The 20,746-nt window shown below is 38.8% G+C and overlaps 1 protein-coding gene across 2 annotated transcripts in view; it reads left to right on the forward strand.

The window, feature by feature from the left end:
• AFF2 (ALF transcription elongation factor 2) overlaps positions 1-20,746 on the forward strand; it is a 340,529-nt gene that overhangs the window by 94,075 nt on the left and 225,708 nt on the right. For both annotated transcript variants that reach the window (XM_068411834.1, XM_068411835.1), the window contains one exon: positions 648-1,538. In XM_068411834.1, coding sequence (XP_068267935.1) covers positions 648-1,538 — 891 coding nt within the window. The remainder of the gene's footprint in view (positions 1-647; positions 1,539-20,746) is intronic.

Below are 20,746 nucleotides of genomic sequence, written 5' to 3' on the forward strand. Positions count from 1 at the left end.
AAATGTTTTTGAATGATCTTTTATTTGAAGCTTCTGTACCATTTTAGTTGGTAGAATCTTTTTCTTTTCTGGATTCAGATGGTAGATACCTCAGGTCAAACTGAATCTTTTATAGAAAAGTAATTGGAGTTACACTGGAGTGAAGAGTTTGGCGCTATATGTTTATTACAGACTGCCCAGCTTCTATTTATGGCAAGACTATGGGTCAAGGGGCTGATAAAGCAATAACATACTTAAATAAACTGTGCGATTGCAATTCAAATGCTCAGTAGCCAGTAATTGCACGTTCATGTTTTGCACGATATGAAATGTGCAAGCCCAACATCTCTGACATAAAACCAGCTTATTTGGCTCCTAACATCCATAACTGATGCAATTTAAACATTTCTCAGAGATCGTATTTAAGAAAATGGGAAGCAGTATACAAGTGTTACTCATACAAGCCTGTTTCAAGAGATTCTTTGAACACAGTTATTGACAGGTTTTTCTTACATCACATATGCAAAATGTAATTGAAATTAAATTAAATGTCAGCATGACACCATTAAACAGCTAACATTTGCCATCTTCTAAGACAACTATTCTGAGCAGTAACTTCATAATCAGGAATTTACTCACTCTTTTCCTTTATTTTTTTGATATTTTAGACAAATAAAGGCGATGCCCTTGCAAACCGTGTCCAAAACACACTGGGAAATTATGATGAGATGAAGGACCTATTAACCAACCATTCCAACCAGAGCCACCTTGTAGGAATCCCAAAGAATTCTGTCCCACAGACGCCCATTGACAAAAATGAACAGAACTTTTTCCCAGAACCAAGAAACAGGATGATCCCATCTCATCAGATCAGTGGCCACTCATCAACATCCATGCCTCCTCCTTCTTCATTGTCATCTAATTCTACTTTGCTACACAGTCACCAGAGCAGCAGGAAGTCGAGGACAGACTGGTCACGTGGTGGTCACAACTCTAGTGGGGCTCAGCCAAGCCAATCCAGTAGTCAGCAGAGTCGGACAAAGCATAACTCTTCTCATGACCAGCCACAGGGCAGGTATGAAGACCTCTATAATTGTCAGAGTGAGCAGCATAAAAGTGGAGGGACAGAGGAAGCAAATTCTATGGCAGCGTCTTCACATTCGAGGAGGCATACCCACTCGAAGTCAGCACCTGGAGAACATACTTACAAAGAAAACAGTCATTCGAAATCACCCACAGAACTTGAGTTTGTAGGTCATGGTCCTGGATCTCCACTTCCTTCCACTTCTTTGTTATCTGCAAACACTGGTCTTTCGACCCAGAATTTCCCACCAGGACTTCACTGTAAAAACAGCATGGTCCAGCAAAAGCCGACAGCGTATGTCAGACCTATGGACGGTCAGGACCAGGTACCCAATGACTCACCTGAACTGAAACCTCCGGTAGAAATTGAGAGTGGATATGGAAATCAGTCCTTTGGAACACTGCTGGAAGGAAAAGTGAACACACCTAGTTCGAAGAACAAAGTACCAAAGCTCAACATTCCTCCTGTTAGTGAAGTAAGTAGTTTAAAATATCTTCTCTCCAGTACCGCTTGAGCATTTAATGCACTGAGTATTTTTCTGTGGAAATACGCAGTTCCATTTCCTGGAATTACAGTCTAAACAATTCTTTTTTTCTAGAATGTTCATGACTACTTTTGGCAAAGTTTGTTGTGATAAGTCCCAGTAGCAAGATTTAATGAAGTTTTAAAAGCACAGTTTGGAATACTAACGTTGCTTGTTTCTGATTAATATTAAAAGGCTAGGTCTCTGTTGGGTGTAATACATTTATACCAGCTAGAATCCTGGGCAGAGAACTCTAATATCTCAGTTCATCTGCAGTTTTCACTCTTGCATTTTCAGTTAAGAGCTAGATTGATAGAAAGATTGCTGTTTCAAACTCTAAGGAAAAATGACAGTGTTCAAATTTCAGTGGTACTAAATAGTTCTACCAGTAAGGAGTTTATTTGCAGAGTTTGCTAAATTCCTATTGCTTTTAATGCAATTAATGTGGCTTAAGTTCTGAGTAATGCTTATGAAAATGTGTCCCATTAAAGCTTTTATGCATTTTGAAGAGCTCTTTAATATTGGGATTCAGTCCCAATCTCTGCTACCAACAGTTTAAGCTGTTGAATTTTGTATTGCTGGTCAGTACAGTCGTCCTGTGAGGAACATTTTAGTTAGTTCATATTCATGTCTGTTCCAAGCACAGATGTATTATAAGGATACCAATTGAACTATTTATACCCTGTATAGTTTTTCTGTTATTCTGAGTTTCTCTAAAGCAGTAACCTTTGCAAGGTCAGTTTATAGTGTAAGTATGAGCAGAATTGCATTATGGGTTTTTCATAGCTTTCTGTTTTCCCCAAAATATTTCCCTGCTTGGTAATATTTTTAATACTAGGAATGAGGAGAGTTGCATTCTTAAACCACTTTATTGCAAAAGGTCAGCTTTTTCTATTGGAATAATTGTTTCAAGCCAATAATTTGTTTGACTATTTAAAAACTTGATGTTATTTATTAACATTCCAGGCACCAACAAAGACTGATGTGTTTTGCAGTAGAGCTTGGAATAATTTTCTGGGAACTGCATCTGAAAACAGTAAAAGGCCTATTTATATCAAGTGGAAGCTGAGGGTTGCTTGCAGATGGTGTTTTATTAGAAAATGTATTTGTTAATAAACGTAGTTTTGTACAAGATTACTTTACAGATGTTTCTGTTTATTTTTACCATAGGTTAAAAATCTGCTGATGTAGATGGCTTCATAGTCTGTTGCGATTTGTTGCTAGCATTGTTTGGCAAGTAAATAATTGCATGCAAAGGAAATAATGATGTTGCAAAAGCAAATACGTTTTTTCACTTTTGCCATCTATTAACACTATGAATCAATAGAGGCACTTTAAAGTGCAGCATTAATACAAAGTAGTTTTGGGAATAGAGTGTACCTTTTGCAACTTCTATCAACTATGAAGAATACATTTTTTTCTTTCTTTAATTTTTAAGTGAATCGTGGCACTGTTGAAATCAATTGAGTTGTTAGCAATGTTTTTTGGGCGCAGGATTTCACCCACAGTCTTTTTGTGTAGCTCTAAGAACCTCTGATGTGAACTGTTTGTTTTGGAAAGATTCCTAGTCACACAGATGAAAAATTACACTGTGAATTTGTTGCTATAGCTGCTTTAGTTTATATCCTGTGTAGAGAAAAGTATAGGTGTATAATTAATTTCATTTATGATCAGATAAATGGTAAACTCTAGGCACTTTAGAAATGAATGCAGATAATAATCTTAAAACAGTCCACATTATAAAAGTGAACAATAATTTGAAGAAGGAAAGAAAACCCAAAGCTGCGTTAAGGTGATAACTCTCCTTTCCGATACAGAACGTACGACAATAGCCAGACTGATGGATCTTTTACAGGCAAATCTCCTCCTGAGTTTGGAGGGTTGGGTTTTTTTTCGCCTGTGTCAAGATTGTGAACTTTGGCCCTCTGTGTTCTTCCACAGATGTGTATCCTGAATTTGATTTACCCTGCGTTCAGCAATAAAACTCCTTCCAATCCAATGTTATAGATAACTGGTTTAGTTTAAGCTTAATCAGAACTGACAGTGCACACCTGTGAAACCCATAACCTTTTCAGAATGACTGCAGCGAGTGGCTCTGTTGTAATCTTTATACAATTGATGTGGAGGCTTATGATCCTTCGGTGGTGCTTATCAATTTATGAGCCTTCCCTAGCCACCTCGAGCTGTAGTGATCTCCTTGAAACAATTTTGCTCCTGCTCCATGGGTTTCCATCCTAACACTGTTCCATCTGGTTGTGGTGATCTTCTTCAAACTAGCAGTAGGAGAGTTACTTTTTTGGGGCATTTTGCCATTATTTGTTTGGTGGCTCTCCTGTATCTTTGAGACTGTTTTTTCAAGTTGCTGAGTGTACACATAGAGGTCGCATGACACACATTTTTCAGTGATTTCTCTCTAAGTTTTGCATGATCTTAAGATGAGGAGTTCTGTGAAGAAAGAAAATTCCTAGCTAATGGTCCTGCAATAATGACATCTATTAAGACATGCAAAGTTGGAAAAGAAAAAGACAGGTTTTGCTATCATATAGTGGGAGAGGAATAAGTAACCAAATATTTGAACAAGCAGATTTAAAAGATGAGTTCAGACTGATGTGGAAATATGGTCTCATTTATCATGGCTTAATGGAACAGGATGTTGAGTGCCCTGGAAGCATTCTGCCATGTGTAAGGAAGTCATCAATTTTATAACATAATTTGTGTCACTTGAAGTGTTACTCTAAGAATCTTTGCTCGTTTGCTGGGCCCGATTCTGCCCTCAGAGATGCCCATCCATCTTTCAGCTCCTCTGGAGTGGACAACATTGTTAATGCCTTGCTGCTGGCATGTATCCACTGTGCAATGGATTGTGGTTTAGTGATTTCTGAGTTTGTAGAGATTCGTGCTAAGTTCACACAGACTTACCAGACTGGGTCAGGATGTAGTGTTAGCAGCACTTATGTACCTGTGGACTAATCCTTGACTCTGAGTGGATGCTGTTGTGTGATTTCCAGACCTTGACTCACCCACATGAGCTAGTTCAGACCTGTCTGCACCATGCGTGGCCATTTCTGGTAGAGAAATAAGAACAGCAGATCCTCTGTAGACTTTTAGTTATGTCCTGGAAGGATTTCTTTATGATTTTGTGATCCTTTTGATTTCTTTTACCTTTCTCCTTTGTTTTACTTATCAGTATTGTTTTCTAAGGGGGAAGGTAAAAAATTTTATGTTTTGGTACCTGGAGCAAGACCCAATGTGACCATTAGCACCCAGGCTTGTCAGCCTCTGAGATTCAGAAATTGTGAAGCGGACCTTTCAGAACTGGGAGGCCATAAGGCCATGGTGTGACTTGAGTGGGACATGCAGAAATGCACCAGGTATCATGACATCGAATTGATAACAAAGGCCCTGGAGCTAAAACTGATTGAAAAATTAATAGAAAGCCTCAAGCTGTAAACATTATTTCCTGTTCCTTTCTTATTAACTCATCTCTTTAGTCTGTATTTACATACATACTTACATACATATGTATATTCGTTTTGAGCTTGCATTTAACATTCAGTAAATTGTGGCAAGCGTGGGACATTGCAAAGAGCTTTTATATTATGTAGAATTTCACCTACTTAAATTGTATGATGGCAGACGATTGTTACTTACCACTCAGAGAACGGCGTAGTTAAATCCTATGCATTTCTTCAAAAAAGTAGAGGTTAGAGACCACAATAATAGCTGATCCTCTCTGCTGCATTAAAATCCAGAATCTTGATCCGTGTATGTATATTTAAACCTCTAGGAATCAGATGCTTACAAATTATTTCAAATCGACTGACTCAGCAGGAGATAGCTGAAAGAAAGCCTCTACTTTTCAGATTGGGCTCAAACACAAATTACTGAGAGTACTGAGTAAAGCAAAGGGTTTTAAGGTCTGTGGGAACATCAGAAAATGTGTTCCTGGAAAGTCTTATGTGCAGCTCTCCAGAACAACGCATGGATTTCCAATAAATGTTTAGAGATGGGAAATCAAGGGCAATTGAGATAATGTTTGATTCTCAAGACAGAGTTTTTAAATATCTGCAAAACATTCCTACAAAGTAGCAAATGCTCATGTACCAAATTTTCCCAAAAATACAAAGCTAGGATCAAATCCAAAAGGCCTACAACATCTATGTCACCACCCACTTAAGTAATAAGAAATGGAGAACTTCTATTTTAACTTTACTTCTAGGAAAATATTTTGACGGGTTCAGTATACTGCGAAGTTACAAGCTTCTGTTACGTGTTTCAAATCATTCTGTTATAGCTGCATATATTGATTAGCTTAGTACTTTCTGAGCTAGCTATGAAAAAGGCTGCTCTCTTTCTGCATTAAAGAGCAAGAAAAATTGACAGGTAGATAACCATATTGATTGAACCTGAATAGTAAATGCGAGAGGCTTATATATGACTTATAAAACTCTTTATAGGAACCAAAGCCAGTTTAGTATCTTTTTTTTTAATTAAATGGAAAGGAGATGTCTTTAATTAACCGCACCACACCTTTTTGATATATATGTTACTGTAGTTGCCAACTGTAGTACATTACCGTAGTTGTGGGCAAATCACTTTTTCAGATGCAAGCTTTAGCTGTCCCCCAGACTTTGAGCTCTGAAGAAGAATGGACTGAATCACGCATTAAGCCGAAATCGCTTTTCTTGGTTCATATTTCAAAAGTCTGAGGCCAAAAACAAACCCAAAGAGCAGTATTTCTTGCAGTATTACAGGTTACAGCCATATGTTTTTCATTTGTAAATACTGTGAGTAGTAATGTTCTTGTGATACTTCTAAATGAAGACCATATGACACCACTCGACTGAAGACCTCTTATTGTGGCCTTTCTAAGGCTACTGTCCGATTGCTTGGACAATTGCTAGCCAAAGCTATTTTGGAGGGATAGCAAGAGGACAGCTTGCTTATTTTAAATCAAACATAAATAAGCCTGATTTTGAACCACTGTGACCAACGGGAACTTTTCATTTCACATCAGACTGCAGAACAGGGCACTTTAAGTCAGCTGAATAAGTGTGGTTAAAAGAACTGACCATGTATATTTGGCTTGGGGAAGGAAGGGTTAGATAGCTTTTTTTCCATGGTGCAGTTGTTAGTGGTTTTTTTGTTTTTTAAGCTACTCCTAATCTTTTCTTGCTGGGAGGAAGAAAAAAATCTCAGTGAAATTAGAGTACCTCTAATTGTGAAGAGTCAGTCTCATGGTGTGTTGAAAAGTGGTTTTTTTTTAACCTTTTTGAAATTTCCAATGCCAAAGTAACTGCTTATAAGTGGCTTGTTATTGGTCCAAGTGAAATGTAAGAAATACTGTTATTTGAATGATGTCCTATGAAATGTGACAAAGTAAAATTACTTCAAAGGCTTTGGAGAGAGAAGTAGTAGAATTTGTTTTGCTTGAGCAAAGATGTGGAGGCATCATTTAACGGCTGCAGGGGGACTATAGGGTGTATTCATAACTCCGCCAATAGATTTCGTGTGTGACTATGGGACAGTCACTTTGGTACTTCTTAAAGTCATTAGAGCCACTTTAATTTGTAGAGGTTTTTTAATGAAACAGAAGGCAGAAATCTTTATCAGTCCTGTGTCTCATTTTGATGAGTGGTCCTCAGTGCTTTGGTTCATCTGCCTAGGAAAGTGTTATAATATTTCTCTTCACCCTTAGAGGAATATTGTTCAGGTATCTAATGGAAAAGCATTATTATGGCTGCTTTTCCATAACTAAAACTGCATCTTTTCTGCTTCCTCCCATTATTAATTTAAGGAAAACATCAAAGCCATATAAAAACAATGTTAAGTGTTGTGGTATCTTCATGTTGACTGGTAATGTACTTTTTGAATAATGACCAGGAGTTGGTAGAGCTAATTTTTCAGCATCTTGTTTCCATCCACTGGCGTGCAAATACATAAGGAAGGATGCTCTTGGCTCTTGATAGTCTGCTTAGTTGTCAGCTAACAAGGGTGTCCTTCTAGGGCCAGTCCAGCAGGTGTAACCAACTTGGAGCCTTTGCGCTGTTACAGAATTACAGAATCAATCAGGTTGGAAGAGACCTCTGTTAATACTTTTCTGGAACATGACCTGCTTTAATACATATATTCTCTGTGAACTGTAAAACAAAGAATGCTCATGTAAGAAAAGATGATAAAATGCCATTTTCAGGTATTTTAATTTTTTATGGAGTATGTTTGCACTCTGGGCTGTGATCAGCCCTCGAGTGAACAACATGCATGCTTCTTACTGAGAACAGGATTGGCAGGTGTTGGGGTATCAGCGTTTGGCCTTCTGTGCTAGAATGGATGGCCATTTGTAAACTTTACCATCAGCTATGTTACATATCATTTTATCTGATGCAAACCTTTAAAGTAACATAGCTAGTTTGAAAGAACCTACCTACATATTCACTGTTCTTTCCTGTCATAACTTTTGGATATTTTTTCCACAAATTCTTCTGTTCTTTTCTTTGTAGAGAGCACAGGAATTAAGGTTTTAAATAGTCTGAGAACACGGGAGTCACGTGTTTTTTTAAAGTACAGGCAAGAGGGTATGCACACATTTTTACATGGGCAATGATAGCTGTTGTGAATCATCGCTGGGACTGAACCTGGGGCTTCTCAGGATAGCCTCTGCCTCTTGAACAAGACCAGGGACTCTTGCTAGTAGCTATAATTGACTTTCTCCAAGGGCAGCTCATTTAGTGAATATGAAGAAAACATTGCATCCAACACACACCTGTTAAATGCACAAAAAGAGGCATAAAGAAAATAAAAGAAAATCAGTGGGTGTAAATGTAGACTCAGAGAAAAAAATTCTAATCCTGAGGAAAATGGTAGTCAAACAGAAAATTGGACTTTGCTTTATTTGGTAGGCGTAGATCTGTAAGAAACAACTGGAATGCTCTCTTGCAAATATCAATAATCTGGGCAGCTGAATGGTGCAGAAAGTGTGATTAGATATAATAGAAAACCAAACACAAACCACTGTTCAGATGCTATGTTAGCAGTTGAGCCTGAAATACAGCTAGCAAAAGGTGAAGGAGGAGCGTAGTACCATATTTTGTCAAGCTGAATGAAGATTCACAAAGAATATTGCAACAAGTAAAACAAGGCCTAGGGAAAGAATAAGAAGAAAAGGTTACTTATGCAACAGAGGTGTGGTAGACATGAAGGAGATGTAGGTGTGATCTGAACATACAGTGAACCTTTGCTTCAGCTTTCAGTAGGAACATGCTGACCATGAAGCAGAGGATGGACAGTAGAAGTGAGAACAGGGAAACTGGACTCAACATAGAGGAAAGAGGAACTACAGTACTCAAGCATGGTCGTCTTTTTGGTGGGAATCGCAAGAGCAGAAGTGCTTAACTGTTCTTAAGCTCATCAAACTCCATATTGTGAAAAACTGTATGTGATATGCAAGCAATTAACCCATGATCCAGAAGGCAACCTCCTCCTGCTCTGTGTTCTTGCATTTTTACATGCATTAAGATGCTTACTCGTGTGTGTGCCTCTGGGTATTTTGTATGCTTAGTTTGTTGACATGCAGAATTATACTCAGATTTAAAACATTAGAGCAATACCGTATGAATCATATTTATAACATACCTTCAAAAGTGTGAAAATCAGAGGAGGCTCTTATATGAGCATTTCCAGCTTTATGGCCAGAGCCACCCCACTATAAGCTAGTAGTCTCAGATTCAAGTATGGAAAAGCATTTAGGAGCTGCAGGTGAACACATCATATGGGAATACTTTAATAAAAAAAAAAACAGTGAAAGAAAGTTGAACATATAACTTGGCAACTCTCCATGAACTACAGATATAGGTTGAAGTTATTTAGTTGGCAGGCGATTGCTAGTGTATTAGCAGTGTTGGGGAAAAAAAAAAAATCTAATTTCTGTATTTTGGCTTGTGCAGTAAAGAAATTCCTCCCACATAAATATGTTCATTTCACCTTCTGGGAAGTAAAGAAAGGAAACTGTAGCTGCAGTCTGTTATTTAATCTTCCTGAAATTAGCATTTGGTGCTCAGGAAGATTGAAAGATTTAATGCCAATGCCTTCCTCAAAAGAAAGAAATGACACACCACATATGTTTTAGCACTGGTTAGACTGTTAAATGGAATTAATCAAAATCCATGTTAAAATATTTCCATATGTTAATTAGCAACGGTTTGGAACATTAAAATACATATTGGCTTGGGAATAAATTAGTGAAGAAATATCAGATTGAGTTTGTGGGCTTTTAATTGCAACATAATATACTGTGTGTTTTAGAAAGGTAAATGTAAATACACTCCTATAAAATGCTACAGCAATGTGCATTTTAAAATTGTGTAATAAAACAATCTAAAACAGGCTTTCGTTATGGCAGAGAGAATGATACTATTTACCATTTTAAAAGAAACATTAAATTGTTCCCTCATATAATAAAGCAAGAGAAAACCAGTTTAAAAATACCAAGAGTTTCATCTCAGGCCAAAGGAAGTTTTAAAATTTCTCCTTTGAAAATCAAGATGATGTAGCAAGTACCAACACCAGGCCTCCTGTTGTGAGGAGAAGAATTCACTTTTGCCTTTTTATTCCTGCTGGGTCACTGCAAAGTTTGTTTCCCATTCTCTCACGCTGAGTCTTGAAAGCAGCAGAATAGCATAAATTTAGTTAAGTATGGAAATGAGACTGAACAAATGAGTATATTCACACTCTTAAATTAATACACACAAGGGAGATAGATATATCTATGGTAGTATTATAGATACCTAACTCCTAACTGAGGCTAGAGGCCATGGCTGGCCCTCAGAGTAGGGAGGACCCATTTCTCTTCCTAGGGAGGGAATGACCATTCTTTTCCATGACAAAAGAATATGCAGAAACCATCTCCAAGAGGTTTCCTGAAGTTGCATCCCAGGGTTGATCGCCCACGATCACATTGGTGGGGATAATTTTGTGTACATCCAGTGCAGGGAACTTAAGAAGAAGGTAGGTGTTGATTTTGTTTTTTTTTTCCTATGGTTGCTATTCAAGTAGCCATTTGTAAAATAACATTGAGTGTGAAGAAAAGGTCTGGGGAGCAGAGGGAGGAAGAGGCAAGGTAAGTACAGATTCAGTCACTTTCCAGGCTACTGAGCCTATTTTTGCTTGGATTTGCAAAGATCTCTGAGAGGAGTCAGTGATCGTAGGTGTAAGCCTCAATCCCCATTAATACTGCCAATTAATACTGCCAGTCTAAACATATTTCAGTTAATACATGCTGCGTTCCCTTGCATGCTTCCTCAGAATAATTTCCCATTGTTATATCCCCCAGATGTGCAAACTCGTTGGGTTATATTTCACTGAGCTGCAAGCTGTGACACTTAAATCCGCAAGACAAGCTGGCAATTACTTCTACTATTTGTAAATATTCAGTCATCCGTTTACATTTACCAGTATTTTAAATATAAACATTGAGATAATTCTTTCTTAAATATGTTAAAACACTGACACGTACCCTTTGTAAACTTAGAAAACCATAAAGATCCTCAGGTCACTTGGAAGAGTCAGGATTTGGATTTTATTACTTAGAGTTCATCCTGAATGAAGGCTTCACATCTTGGTCAGTAACCTATGTCTGTGGGGTTTAATCCTTTTTGATGCCAAGAAACCCTAACTTCCATGTCATCGGAAACTAAAAAACATCTTCAAAAATATATAATTTCTACTAGCACGTGCTAGTGACACTTGAATGTGCTTAATTTTGAACCTCTCTTTACATCCAGCAGTAGCTTTCTTAAGCGGCTTCCTTGTGAAGTAAAACTTCACAGTATATTTTGCATTGGGAAGAAAGAGAGATTGTAACATCTTCCCTTCCTGCCAACACATGCAGTTACACATTGACATGAAATATGGCACAAATTTAGCTAGGGAGATATTAAAAAGAGTAATTTTTATTCAAGCAATTATCCTAGCAACCACATCATTTGCAGCACAATACCATGATCACAAAGGTCACCATTTAACATGGTTTCATGGCAAGGACCATGCACTGTGGTGTCATGGACCACAAATGGTTTGCAGATCCAAGTTTGGAAATCAGGGATTTAAGGCTTTGCCAATATTTCTGAAAGCATTAAAGTTTCCTAAGGTCTGTGGAGTCACAAAAAGCCAATGAGGGGATATGCACGGTCTGTGCCAATGGTTGACATTTTTTCATTGTTATAAATTATTTCTTCCACCACCAGATAGAAAATGACTGTGCAGAGTGGAATGGAGGCGGGGCTGCGTTCAAAAAGTTTCTGCATGTGAATACAAAGAAATACATTTCAATCCCACTAAATTTGTACTTACAACTGCTATTGCTTTTCCCCCTCCATGTAGTGATAAACTAGTTCTTGCCAGTTCCTTAAAACATAAAATACCAGATTCGCTGTACTCCAGATAAACAAAATAACCCAGACTGAGGAGACCCTTCTCTAAGGGGTGTAGAGGTGGTTGTAAAGTACAGCCAGGTTAGACCTGCCTTACCCTTTGATGTTGGCGTTGCTGTGCAAGTAATCCCACTAATTCCACATGAGGACTAAGGCTTTCTGATTTTGAATAGAAGCAGCAAAACTGAGCCATAAATGATTGGTCTGAATAAGACTTATTTAGAACTAGCAGCAAGAGTAGGGTGTAGCAGGGATACAGAGAATTATTGCTCTTCAGAGGAGAAGAAAAATTAAAATTTGCAAATGCTGTTTTCATAAACACATTTTATTAAGATGTGACTGCACCTGCATATCATCAAGAAAACTGTTTGCTACAGTTTTTAATATACTTTGATATATTGAATATATTTGATTTATTTTGATAATTATGTTTTTTCTGTTTTTATTAGTCTTCGACATACTTCAAGTCCCTAGTCCCAAGTATCAGATCTTGTGAGAGATGGCCTGTTTACTTATAATTCTCATTCCACTTTTTCAGAACCAGTGTTTTAGCTATAATGAAGACTTTGGATAAGCAACCAGATTTCAGATGTTTAGCTAAATGAGGAATATCATATTACTATTGACTTTGCTTGGTTATGAGAGCCAGGTGCTAGAAAGAAAAAGAGTGCATTTCTGTTAGCATTTTAGTTTGTCTTAGGAGCACACTTTGGAAACAAGTCTGATCTTCCCCAGTTGCTGCCCTTTGGTTTGTTGGGGAGTGGTCTCAGGATACGTGAACTAAATTTCTTTAGGTTCAAAGGAAAACAAGAGAAGCTCTGCAGGGATGCCCGTAATGTGCTCCAGATGCTGTCTGGTGCTCAGGAGAAGTCAGACTAGTGCCATGCACCCCCTTCTCTCGCCTCCTCTCCCCCAGGATGCACACACTGTGTTCACTGGCTCCGTGGCACCAACTCTTTCTCTCCACAGATTGACTCCTGTTGTGCTGCGCTTCTTACTAATGTAGATACAGCTTAATTCTCTGGCACTAGGACAGGTAGTGACCTGGGATAAAATTAACTGTCATAGTGTTAAAGAAAGGGTGACTGACTTGCCTATAAGAACTGTAAACACCTATATGAGCAGGTGGCAAGAATGGAGAAGACTCCACCTTCTCCTCACCATGGGCTGCACCTCTACAGGGACAGCCTAGCTCTTTGAGAAGGGAAAGCTTCTGTAATTGGTGGAGGAAACTTCCATAACTAAGCACGTTAAAAGGGAGCTGATTTTTACAGCCTAACGTGGGAGATTTTCCATAACAAATCTTGCATGTAGTTTCAGAAGTGGGAGGCCAGAACAATTCCCCACGTTCTTGGCTGCTTCAGTCACTTTGGTTTCTAGGGTGAGGCACAAGTCAGGTCACTGAAGGACAGAGGGAACAGAGGAATGAACAGAGAGAGGGATTTCCCCTTTCATTAGCCACAATAAATATGTTTGTTCAAGAACAAATAGCTGGAATAAGAAGACATGCAGCTCTGATGCTGAAGAAAAGGCTATTTGTGTCAAATACATAGGAAATAGTGTTTACAGATAAACCGTTGTAAGGATTGTCCTTTAATGAGGCCAAGTTTACTTGGGATCTCGGCTATGTAAAGGTCCTGTATTTCATTCTTTTCCCCATTAGCTAACATGGGGCACTGCATGGTGAGTAAGGACGTGATTACAGTGAGCTGGGCTTTAAACTATTTGAATAGAGTATAGTGCTTTACTGCAAGCTGCCTTGGACTTCGGTGCTGTCAGAAATCCTTATTGAGTGGGATTGCCACGTTTAAAGTCAACAGCCAGAGGCAGAAAGAAGAGATGCTATCTCTGTGGCATGCCCTTAATAAAAAATTTGCTTGAACATAACTCCCTTGTGATAGCAAACCTGTGTATAATGGTTGAGAGTATTTACTTGGCACTCTCCAGGATTACCTGTGGTATTTTGTTGTAATGGTGGAGGGAGAGAGAGAAGTCCAGAAAGAGACCAAGCTTGTGGCAGTGGAGTGTAGCAGGAGTACTTCCATGGCTGTTCCAGGCAGAGAGGTGGTATGGGGACAGCTGGGCATACAAAGAGAAGCGGGTTTGCTTTCACCAGTGGACTTGGAGCCCAGACTGAAGGCAACTCTGCAAGTAAAAATGTGGCAGTTCATGTTGGCAGAACAAGAGACTAGATCAAGAGCAGCTTGGCATGAGTTCCAGTAGGAGGCAGTGGCAGAGGGCATGGAGGAACACCTAAAACGTGCTGAGGGTGCATTACCTGGCTGTCCCAACTGCTACAGCCTCTCTCTGGACTTCTCCAAAATCAGGCTGTTTCTTCTTTGTGAGGTTCTTGCAGATCTCATCTTACTTCCCTTTCTGTGGGGACTTGGTTCTTCAGTGTACTGGAAGTAACGCTGACTTCTGCAATGTGTTTGTGAACTCCAGCTTTTGCAGACTTCATAGCTGAGTATTTTTCTGGGAGCGATATCATCGGTTTGTTTTCTCTCTGCGTGTGCATATGTACAAATCCAAATGTAGAACTACAGATAAGCAGTACATAGACAGTCATATGACCACTTAGACCTACATCCACACTTGCAATACAGAGGCTGAAGAGGCTTTCCCTGGCACAGTGCTGTGGTTTCACAATAGATCACACATGACAAAAGTGGAAAGGAATTACATATTTTGTTGCCTCCTCTCCTGTGACATAAAGCCACGTGGAAATCTTCACTGCATCTGGTTTCTGATTTTGGCTGTGAATACAGACAAATATCACAGGCCCTAACAATTGTCGTTTCTGGTCCTCCCTCCAAAAGTGAGACCCGAGGGAATTAGTTTTCAGCTGAATGCTCTCTGTTCTGTTCAATGTTTAAATATCCTGGCATTACTACTTTGTCTCTCGCTGAGTGGGATCATACAATTACTTCTTAAATTCCTCTTTGTTCCCAGAGCTACTTTCACACTTAGTCCCTTTCAAAATGAAGCAGGATCAGCTTTGTCCACAGTGCTGGTGTCCCATGGCTCCCAGCACTTTCTGTTTCCCCTGCTGTGAGGAAGGGTGCAGGTCTGCACTGTGGAAGCCAGAGGAGGGAAGGAGGAGAAAAGTTTGGCTTGTTGCCTGCGGTGTAGGGAGCAGAGCTGTGTGCCACAGGAGCTGGAGGAGAAGACGACACTGGAATCTTTATGTAGAAGAGCAGAAAAGTGAAGGCGTCAATGGACATGACAGAAAAATAAGGGCCTGAGAGGGGAAAAGTGCAAGGGAAGAGTGAGGCAGGTATTCACCCAGGTGCAGGTTGCTGGACTCTGGCTGCCAAGAGGAGGCAGCAGCAGGAGTGCCCACCTGGACAAATGGAAAACCTGGAGGATATTCTCTTGGCTGACTTCTCAACTGTCTTAACCTCTTCCCATGACTCGTCTGCGTCAGTTGCAGGGACTAGCAGTGACCACAATGATGTGTTTTTAGATCAGATCACTAACACATCCACTGTAAGGAGAGGTAAGCTGTGCATGAGACTTCTGCCCAACTCCAGTTTCCTCTTATGTACCATTAGATGCACGTTGCGAATCGCCGTGGCTGTGATAGGAGCACAACCTGTATTCTGTTGTCATAGGAAAGCCTGAACATTTTAAGTGACTGCTTGGTACCTGAGAAACAATCCAATATCTTCTCTTAGGAAGGTTTGAGTTAGCAAGCTGCTCTTAAACCATGGGGTGATTATAGTACACGTGTATAAGGTGTAGAACTAAAGCTTCTGTATTTGTGTATGTGTATAAGAGAAGTTATTCAAATGTGTTCTCCCATCATTTTTCAAGTATTTTTACAGTAGTGATGGCTGGACTTTGCATATGGATTATTGTAATCCTACATCCTTGTGGCAAAGTCTCACCTGGGATTGAGTGTCACATTGGGCAAAGAACATAGCAGATACTTGGGAACAGAGTTTTTCTTCATGAATGATTGCTTTCTCTCTGCTCTGAGAAGGAAAAAAAAAACCACAGGACTGCATTTACCACAGGTCTGTGTCTGAGATAATAAACTGTGCTGAGAGCTTCAGCTCAGGTTTACACTTTTTTTTTTTTTTTTTTTACAGCCTGAAACACAGGCTGAGATAACTCAGGTCTGCCCACAATGGACAGCACAAATATTCCTTGAAAGGGTTCCGAAAGCTTCAAGACCTGGATAGCTATGGCAAGAGTTTGCATGTGTGTACAAAAATATATGCCATATAGGATGTGTATAAAGCCATTTGAAAATTAAGCAAAATGTGCACAAGCTCTATTGAGATTGCTCTTGGAGAAAAAAATATTTGGAAGATTACAGAGTTCTTTTTTTTTTTTTTTTTTACAAAAACCCAACCAACCAAACAAAACCCCAACAATAAAAAGCCAAAACTGGCATTTTTGCATTTGGCTGTTACGCAAGTCTCCTTAGGGATTACCTTTGACACTGGGCTCTTAAAGTTGCAGCATCTTGCATAACATGCTTGCACAACAAGCCCGTGCTTCATGGGCAGCAGGTTTAGACCCAAGGCAGTAAGCAGCGATCGCTGTCACTGACATTGTCTGAAGCGTCTTGTGAGAATGTTCTGAACCATTCCAAAACTGAAGGGTAGGAAATGAAGTAAAGGAGACCGTTGGGATAAAGAAAATAAAATCCCCACAACACATCAGTCTTGCACATTTGGCTTTAAGTAAAAGAGATGTAAGTAATTATTTCAAAATCTGGTGTCTAAGCTTTTGAGTTTATTTACTGAAAAGGAAAAATCAATGCATTTTCTCCAGGAGGATCAGTTTGTGCTCCTGCCAAAGTCAGTGTAATTTTTATTTTTGACTTCAATGGAAACAATTTTTGGCCCTTTATAGTTAAGGTTAATAAATGAAAAGTGTTCTCCTTTTCCCCCCCGCTTTCATACATCTGTACCTACTCCATAATATGCCAAACAGTGATACCCAGATGTGAATCTACTCTTCTGCAGAGATTTTTTTTCTTTTAAGGACTGAATTCCAAACCCACTGTTGCTTATAGAAAACTTGTCATTGACTTCAGCAGTGTTTGGATCAAGACCTGTAAAAATAAATTCAGAAAGAACCACTCTGAAATTAGCACGTACAGATAACGTCTGCATTATAGATTGGACTAGACTGAGTATTTGTGCTATCCTCTTATGTAGCACTTCAAAAAACCACAACTTTCAATGAAGGAAGCTCTTGGGAAAATAAATGGAGAAGTTTCCAAATATTATAGCTGCTTCAGTATTCATACATAATAAACCCAGCTTCTGTAAATAACTCATTTTATCTGTCAAACATTGTAGGCACATATGCCACATTAACTGTCACTGGGGTCGTAAATAAACAATGTATCTGTCTACACATTACTTATGTCTGGAGGGAAATGAACAAGTACACAAGAAAAACAGTAAGGACCATATTTTAATTGTAAAATAAAATCTTGGTGTTGCTATTGCTAATTATTTTAAATACATCTGAACTTAAATATGCAGTTCATAATTCAATGCAAGATGCAAAAGGATAATATTCAAACAAAATCAAGTTAATAATGCATCTGGTATGTATTTTTTGAATACATTTCTACTCCCAGTCATTCAAGTACAACTCTGGGCACATTTTGCCTCTTTATTCTTAACAGAACAGAAAACAGTCTGTCCCCTGCAAACTGCACAAGCGGAGTTTGGAGCCACAGCAGTGTCTGTAACTGATGCTTTAATGATGCTTGACTTTGTAGCCGGAATCTTCTCAAAATGGCATTTGCAGATTTGGCTCGATTCCATCAGAATCAATGGTGTTTTCTGTATATAACCATACAGAATTCACATTTGGGTTTAGAGTGTAGGTCCTGGCTGGTTTACTGTGTATCAATGAGCTGAAATTACTTACATCTCTTTAACATTGTCACAATGGGCTCTGCTTTCTAATAGTCTGTTTACATGATTTCTGCTTAGCAGTTTGTGCTCTACTGCTTGTTTGTGATTGCATTTAGGCACCAGAGATAGTAGGAGACTTCTAATGAGATGCCAAAATATCAGGAGCCTGCCTTTGACCACTGGAGTATCTTGGTTGTTGAGATATGTTCTGTACACTTTTAATTTTGTGTTCTGTAGGCAGCATTGTCACTTAAAAGACCAATTTCTGAGCCTTTCTTAGAATAATTTGTTTCTTGATGTATGTTTGAAAACAAACAAGTCCAAAACCAACCAACCCACAGATTCCCTTCAGCACCTTCTAAATTTCTTGCACTTTTGGTGGGAAAAAAAAAGTTCATCAGCCAACTGGGTATGGATAGGGATAGCAGGCTTGATTGATGATAAAGTAAAATTAAGTTGAGCTATGTCTGAGCCAAAGTGATAGTAGATCTTATATTTGCATTGTTAGATAATATTATCATTATTAATTACAGAGTCATTATTATTTAGAGTGTGTACTAACCACTAATACTGCAAGAGAGACAATGTTTTAAAACAAAACAAAAGCCCTTATAAATTCTCGATTGGCTAAAATACACCTTTTATATTAATAGCCTTTTACCTAAGCTAATGAGCCAGAATATTAAGATTTAAGACATTAGTGCTATTAATGTAATAGCTAATGATGATGAAATTCAGCCTTTAGATATTTCCACGGATCTCTTGGTAACTTATGGGCAGAATTTGACCCTATATGCTTTGCTAAAACACCAAAACACCACAATAAAGGACTAAGGTACATTTAATCCTGGGCTAATGAAGTCAGAAGGTAGTTATGTCTTTGAAAAGAAATGTATTTACTTCTGCTTGGCATGCATAAGCAAGTATCCATCGTGTGCATCCATGTTATTTTCCTTTGACATTGTTAAATATATAAGTTGTTTTCTGCCACACACAACATTGCAAGTGGCATTCTAGAAAGCGTATATGATCTATAAGGAGCTCTTGTTGCTGGATTTAAAGAGCACAGCTATGAGAAGAATTCCAGTGCAGACACCTCTTGTTAACAGCCCTTCCATAGGTGCTTAAGTTCAAATTAACTCTTCTGAAGCCCAAATTAGAGTCAAATCTGATGTGAGCCAATTTACTCTGCACAACAATCATGGGCAATGAAAAGTGTTCTGCTAGATTGCTGTTTAAATCGGATCACTATAGCTCCCTTGGTGGGAAAGTAGTGCAGAATAACAATGGTCAGCAGCTAAATGTAATTTAATTATTGGGTTTACATATTGGTTAGTTCTTGCATTGTTTAAAAAGAAACATTTTCCAGCCAGGTGTACAATGTCTGGCCAGTGTTAGAAATCATTATAAAAAACTGGAGGAATAATAGACTGATGATCTAACACATTTAAATTAAGCAAGGTCTGATTGTTGAATGTTGAAGGGTGGTGAGTTCATTTCCATCGAGGGCTGACATTTTGTCCTTTTTGTATATTGCATTGTTAGTGGTATAACACATCCAGAAATATGATGATGAAAAGCCTGAAGAGTCAGAGTTTGAAAATGAAGCTTCCTTAGGGTTGAAATATCTGTTGTTTCACACAGCAGCTTTTCTGGTTGAAATCACTTGGTAAATTTAAGACATTCCATTTAATATTTACAAACCAAAGGAAAAGAGAACTAATAAGATGTCAGTCCATCGTTATCTTTCATCTGTCCATTAGACTTTCTCATAACTGAAAGATACTCCACGTTGCTGAATGTAAGGTGGTGTAGGGCATCATTGTTCTAGTACTGCACTTTTTTCTCCAAGTTCCTTCTTTTGTATCGTAACAGCAAAATTCCATATCACATCATTGTTTGATATGAAATTGCTTGATAGGGTGTGATGACACATTCATATTATGTTAGCAGCGTAATTTAACTGCTCCATTTTTTTAAACCATTTGCAAAAGTGCCTGAAATGTGTGCATTATAAAATAGGGTCATTACAGCTATGGTTGAATTGGCGTTTCAGTAATAAACCCTTTGTAGAGGGCTAGATGTTAATGCAAATCTTTTATCATTATAAATATGAATCAGTCAGCAACAATAGAGTGACTTGGATAAATGGACACTGGAAAACCTGACTGGCTGAATGCTGATACTGCAGCCCTCAAAACCTTGACATTATGCCACCAAAATATTTGCCAGGGGTGGTACAAGTCCAGAATGTAGTTTGTTGGTTGTTCAAGGGAGGAATGCTGCTCACTGAGGAGCTGGTACTGTAGGTCAGGAGAGGCTGACATCTACTGCATTTGGAGGGAAGGAGGGTGAAATGGATTGCTGCCTTCTAAATGTAGCCTCACTTTGTGCCTGTATTGCATACAGGTGCCAAAGCCCATCTCATTATGTGCCTCTGTGGCATCATGGATCCAGTCCTCTGTCTTTACTCAAGTGAGGCCTGCTGCAATAAATATGACTGTCTCCCAGTAAAACTGATACAGCCCTTTGTACTCTGTTTCAGAAGAATGTTTTTCATACTGTGTTGAGAGTAGAAGTGTCTCTGTATTGCACATAGAGAACTGAACAAAAAGGTTTGTATGCCAGAGCTTCTTGTCTCATTTCCTGCCCTTTCTTTCCAAGGAAGTTACTTCAGATGTGCTTCTCTGAGGGATAAAAGACATCCCCATGGGAAAGTGAGATCATCTCCTGTTGCAAAGAGGAGGCTAAGTCAGGTTTGGATTTGAAGTAGGTTAGTGGACACCTGAAGTATCCTTCCATGTGTGGGTCTCCGACAGCAGAACCCCTGTATACATTTCCCTCC

The sequence above is a fragment of the Nyctibius grandis genome, chromosome 13 (assembly GCF_013368605.1).
Source record: "Nyctibius grandis isolate bNycGra1 chromosome 13, bNycGra1.pri, whole genome shotgun sequence".
NCBI lineage: Eukaryota > Metazoa > Chordata > Aves > Nyctibiiformes > Nyctibiidae > Nyctibius > Nyctibius grandis.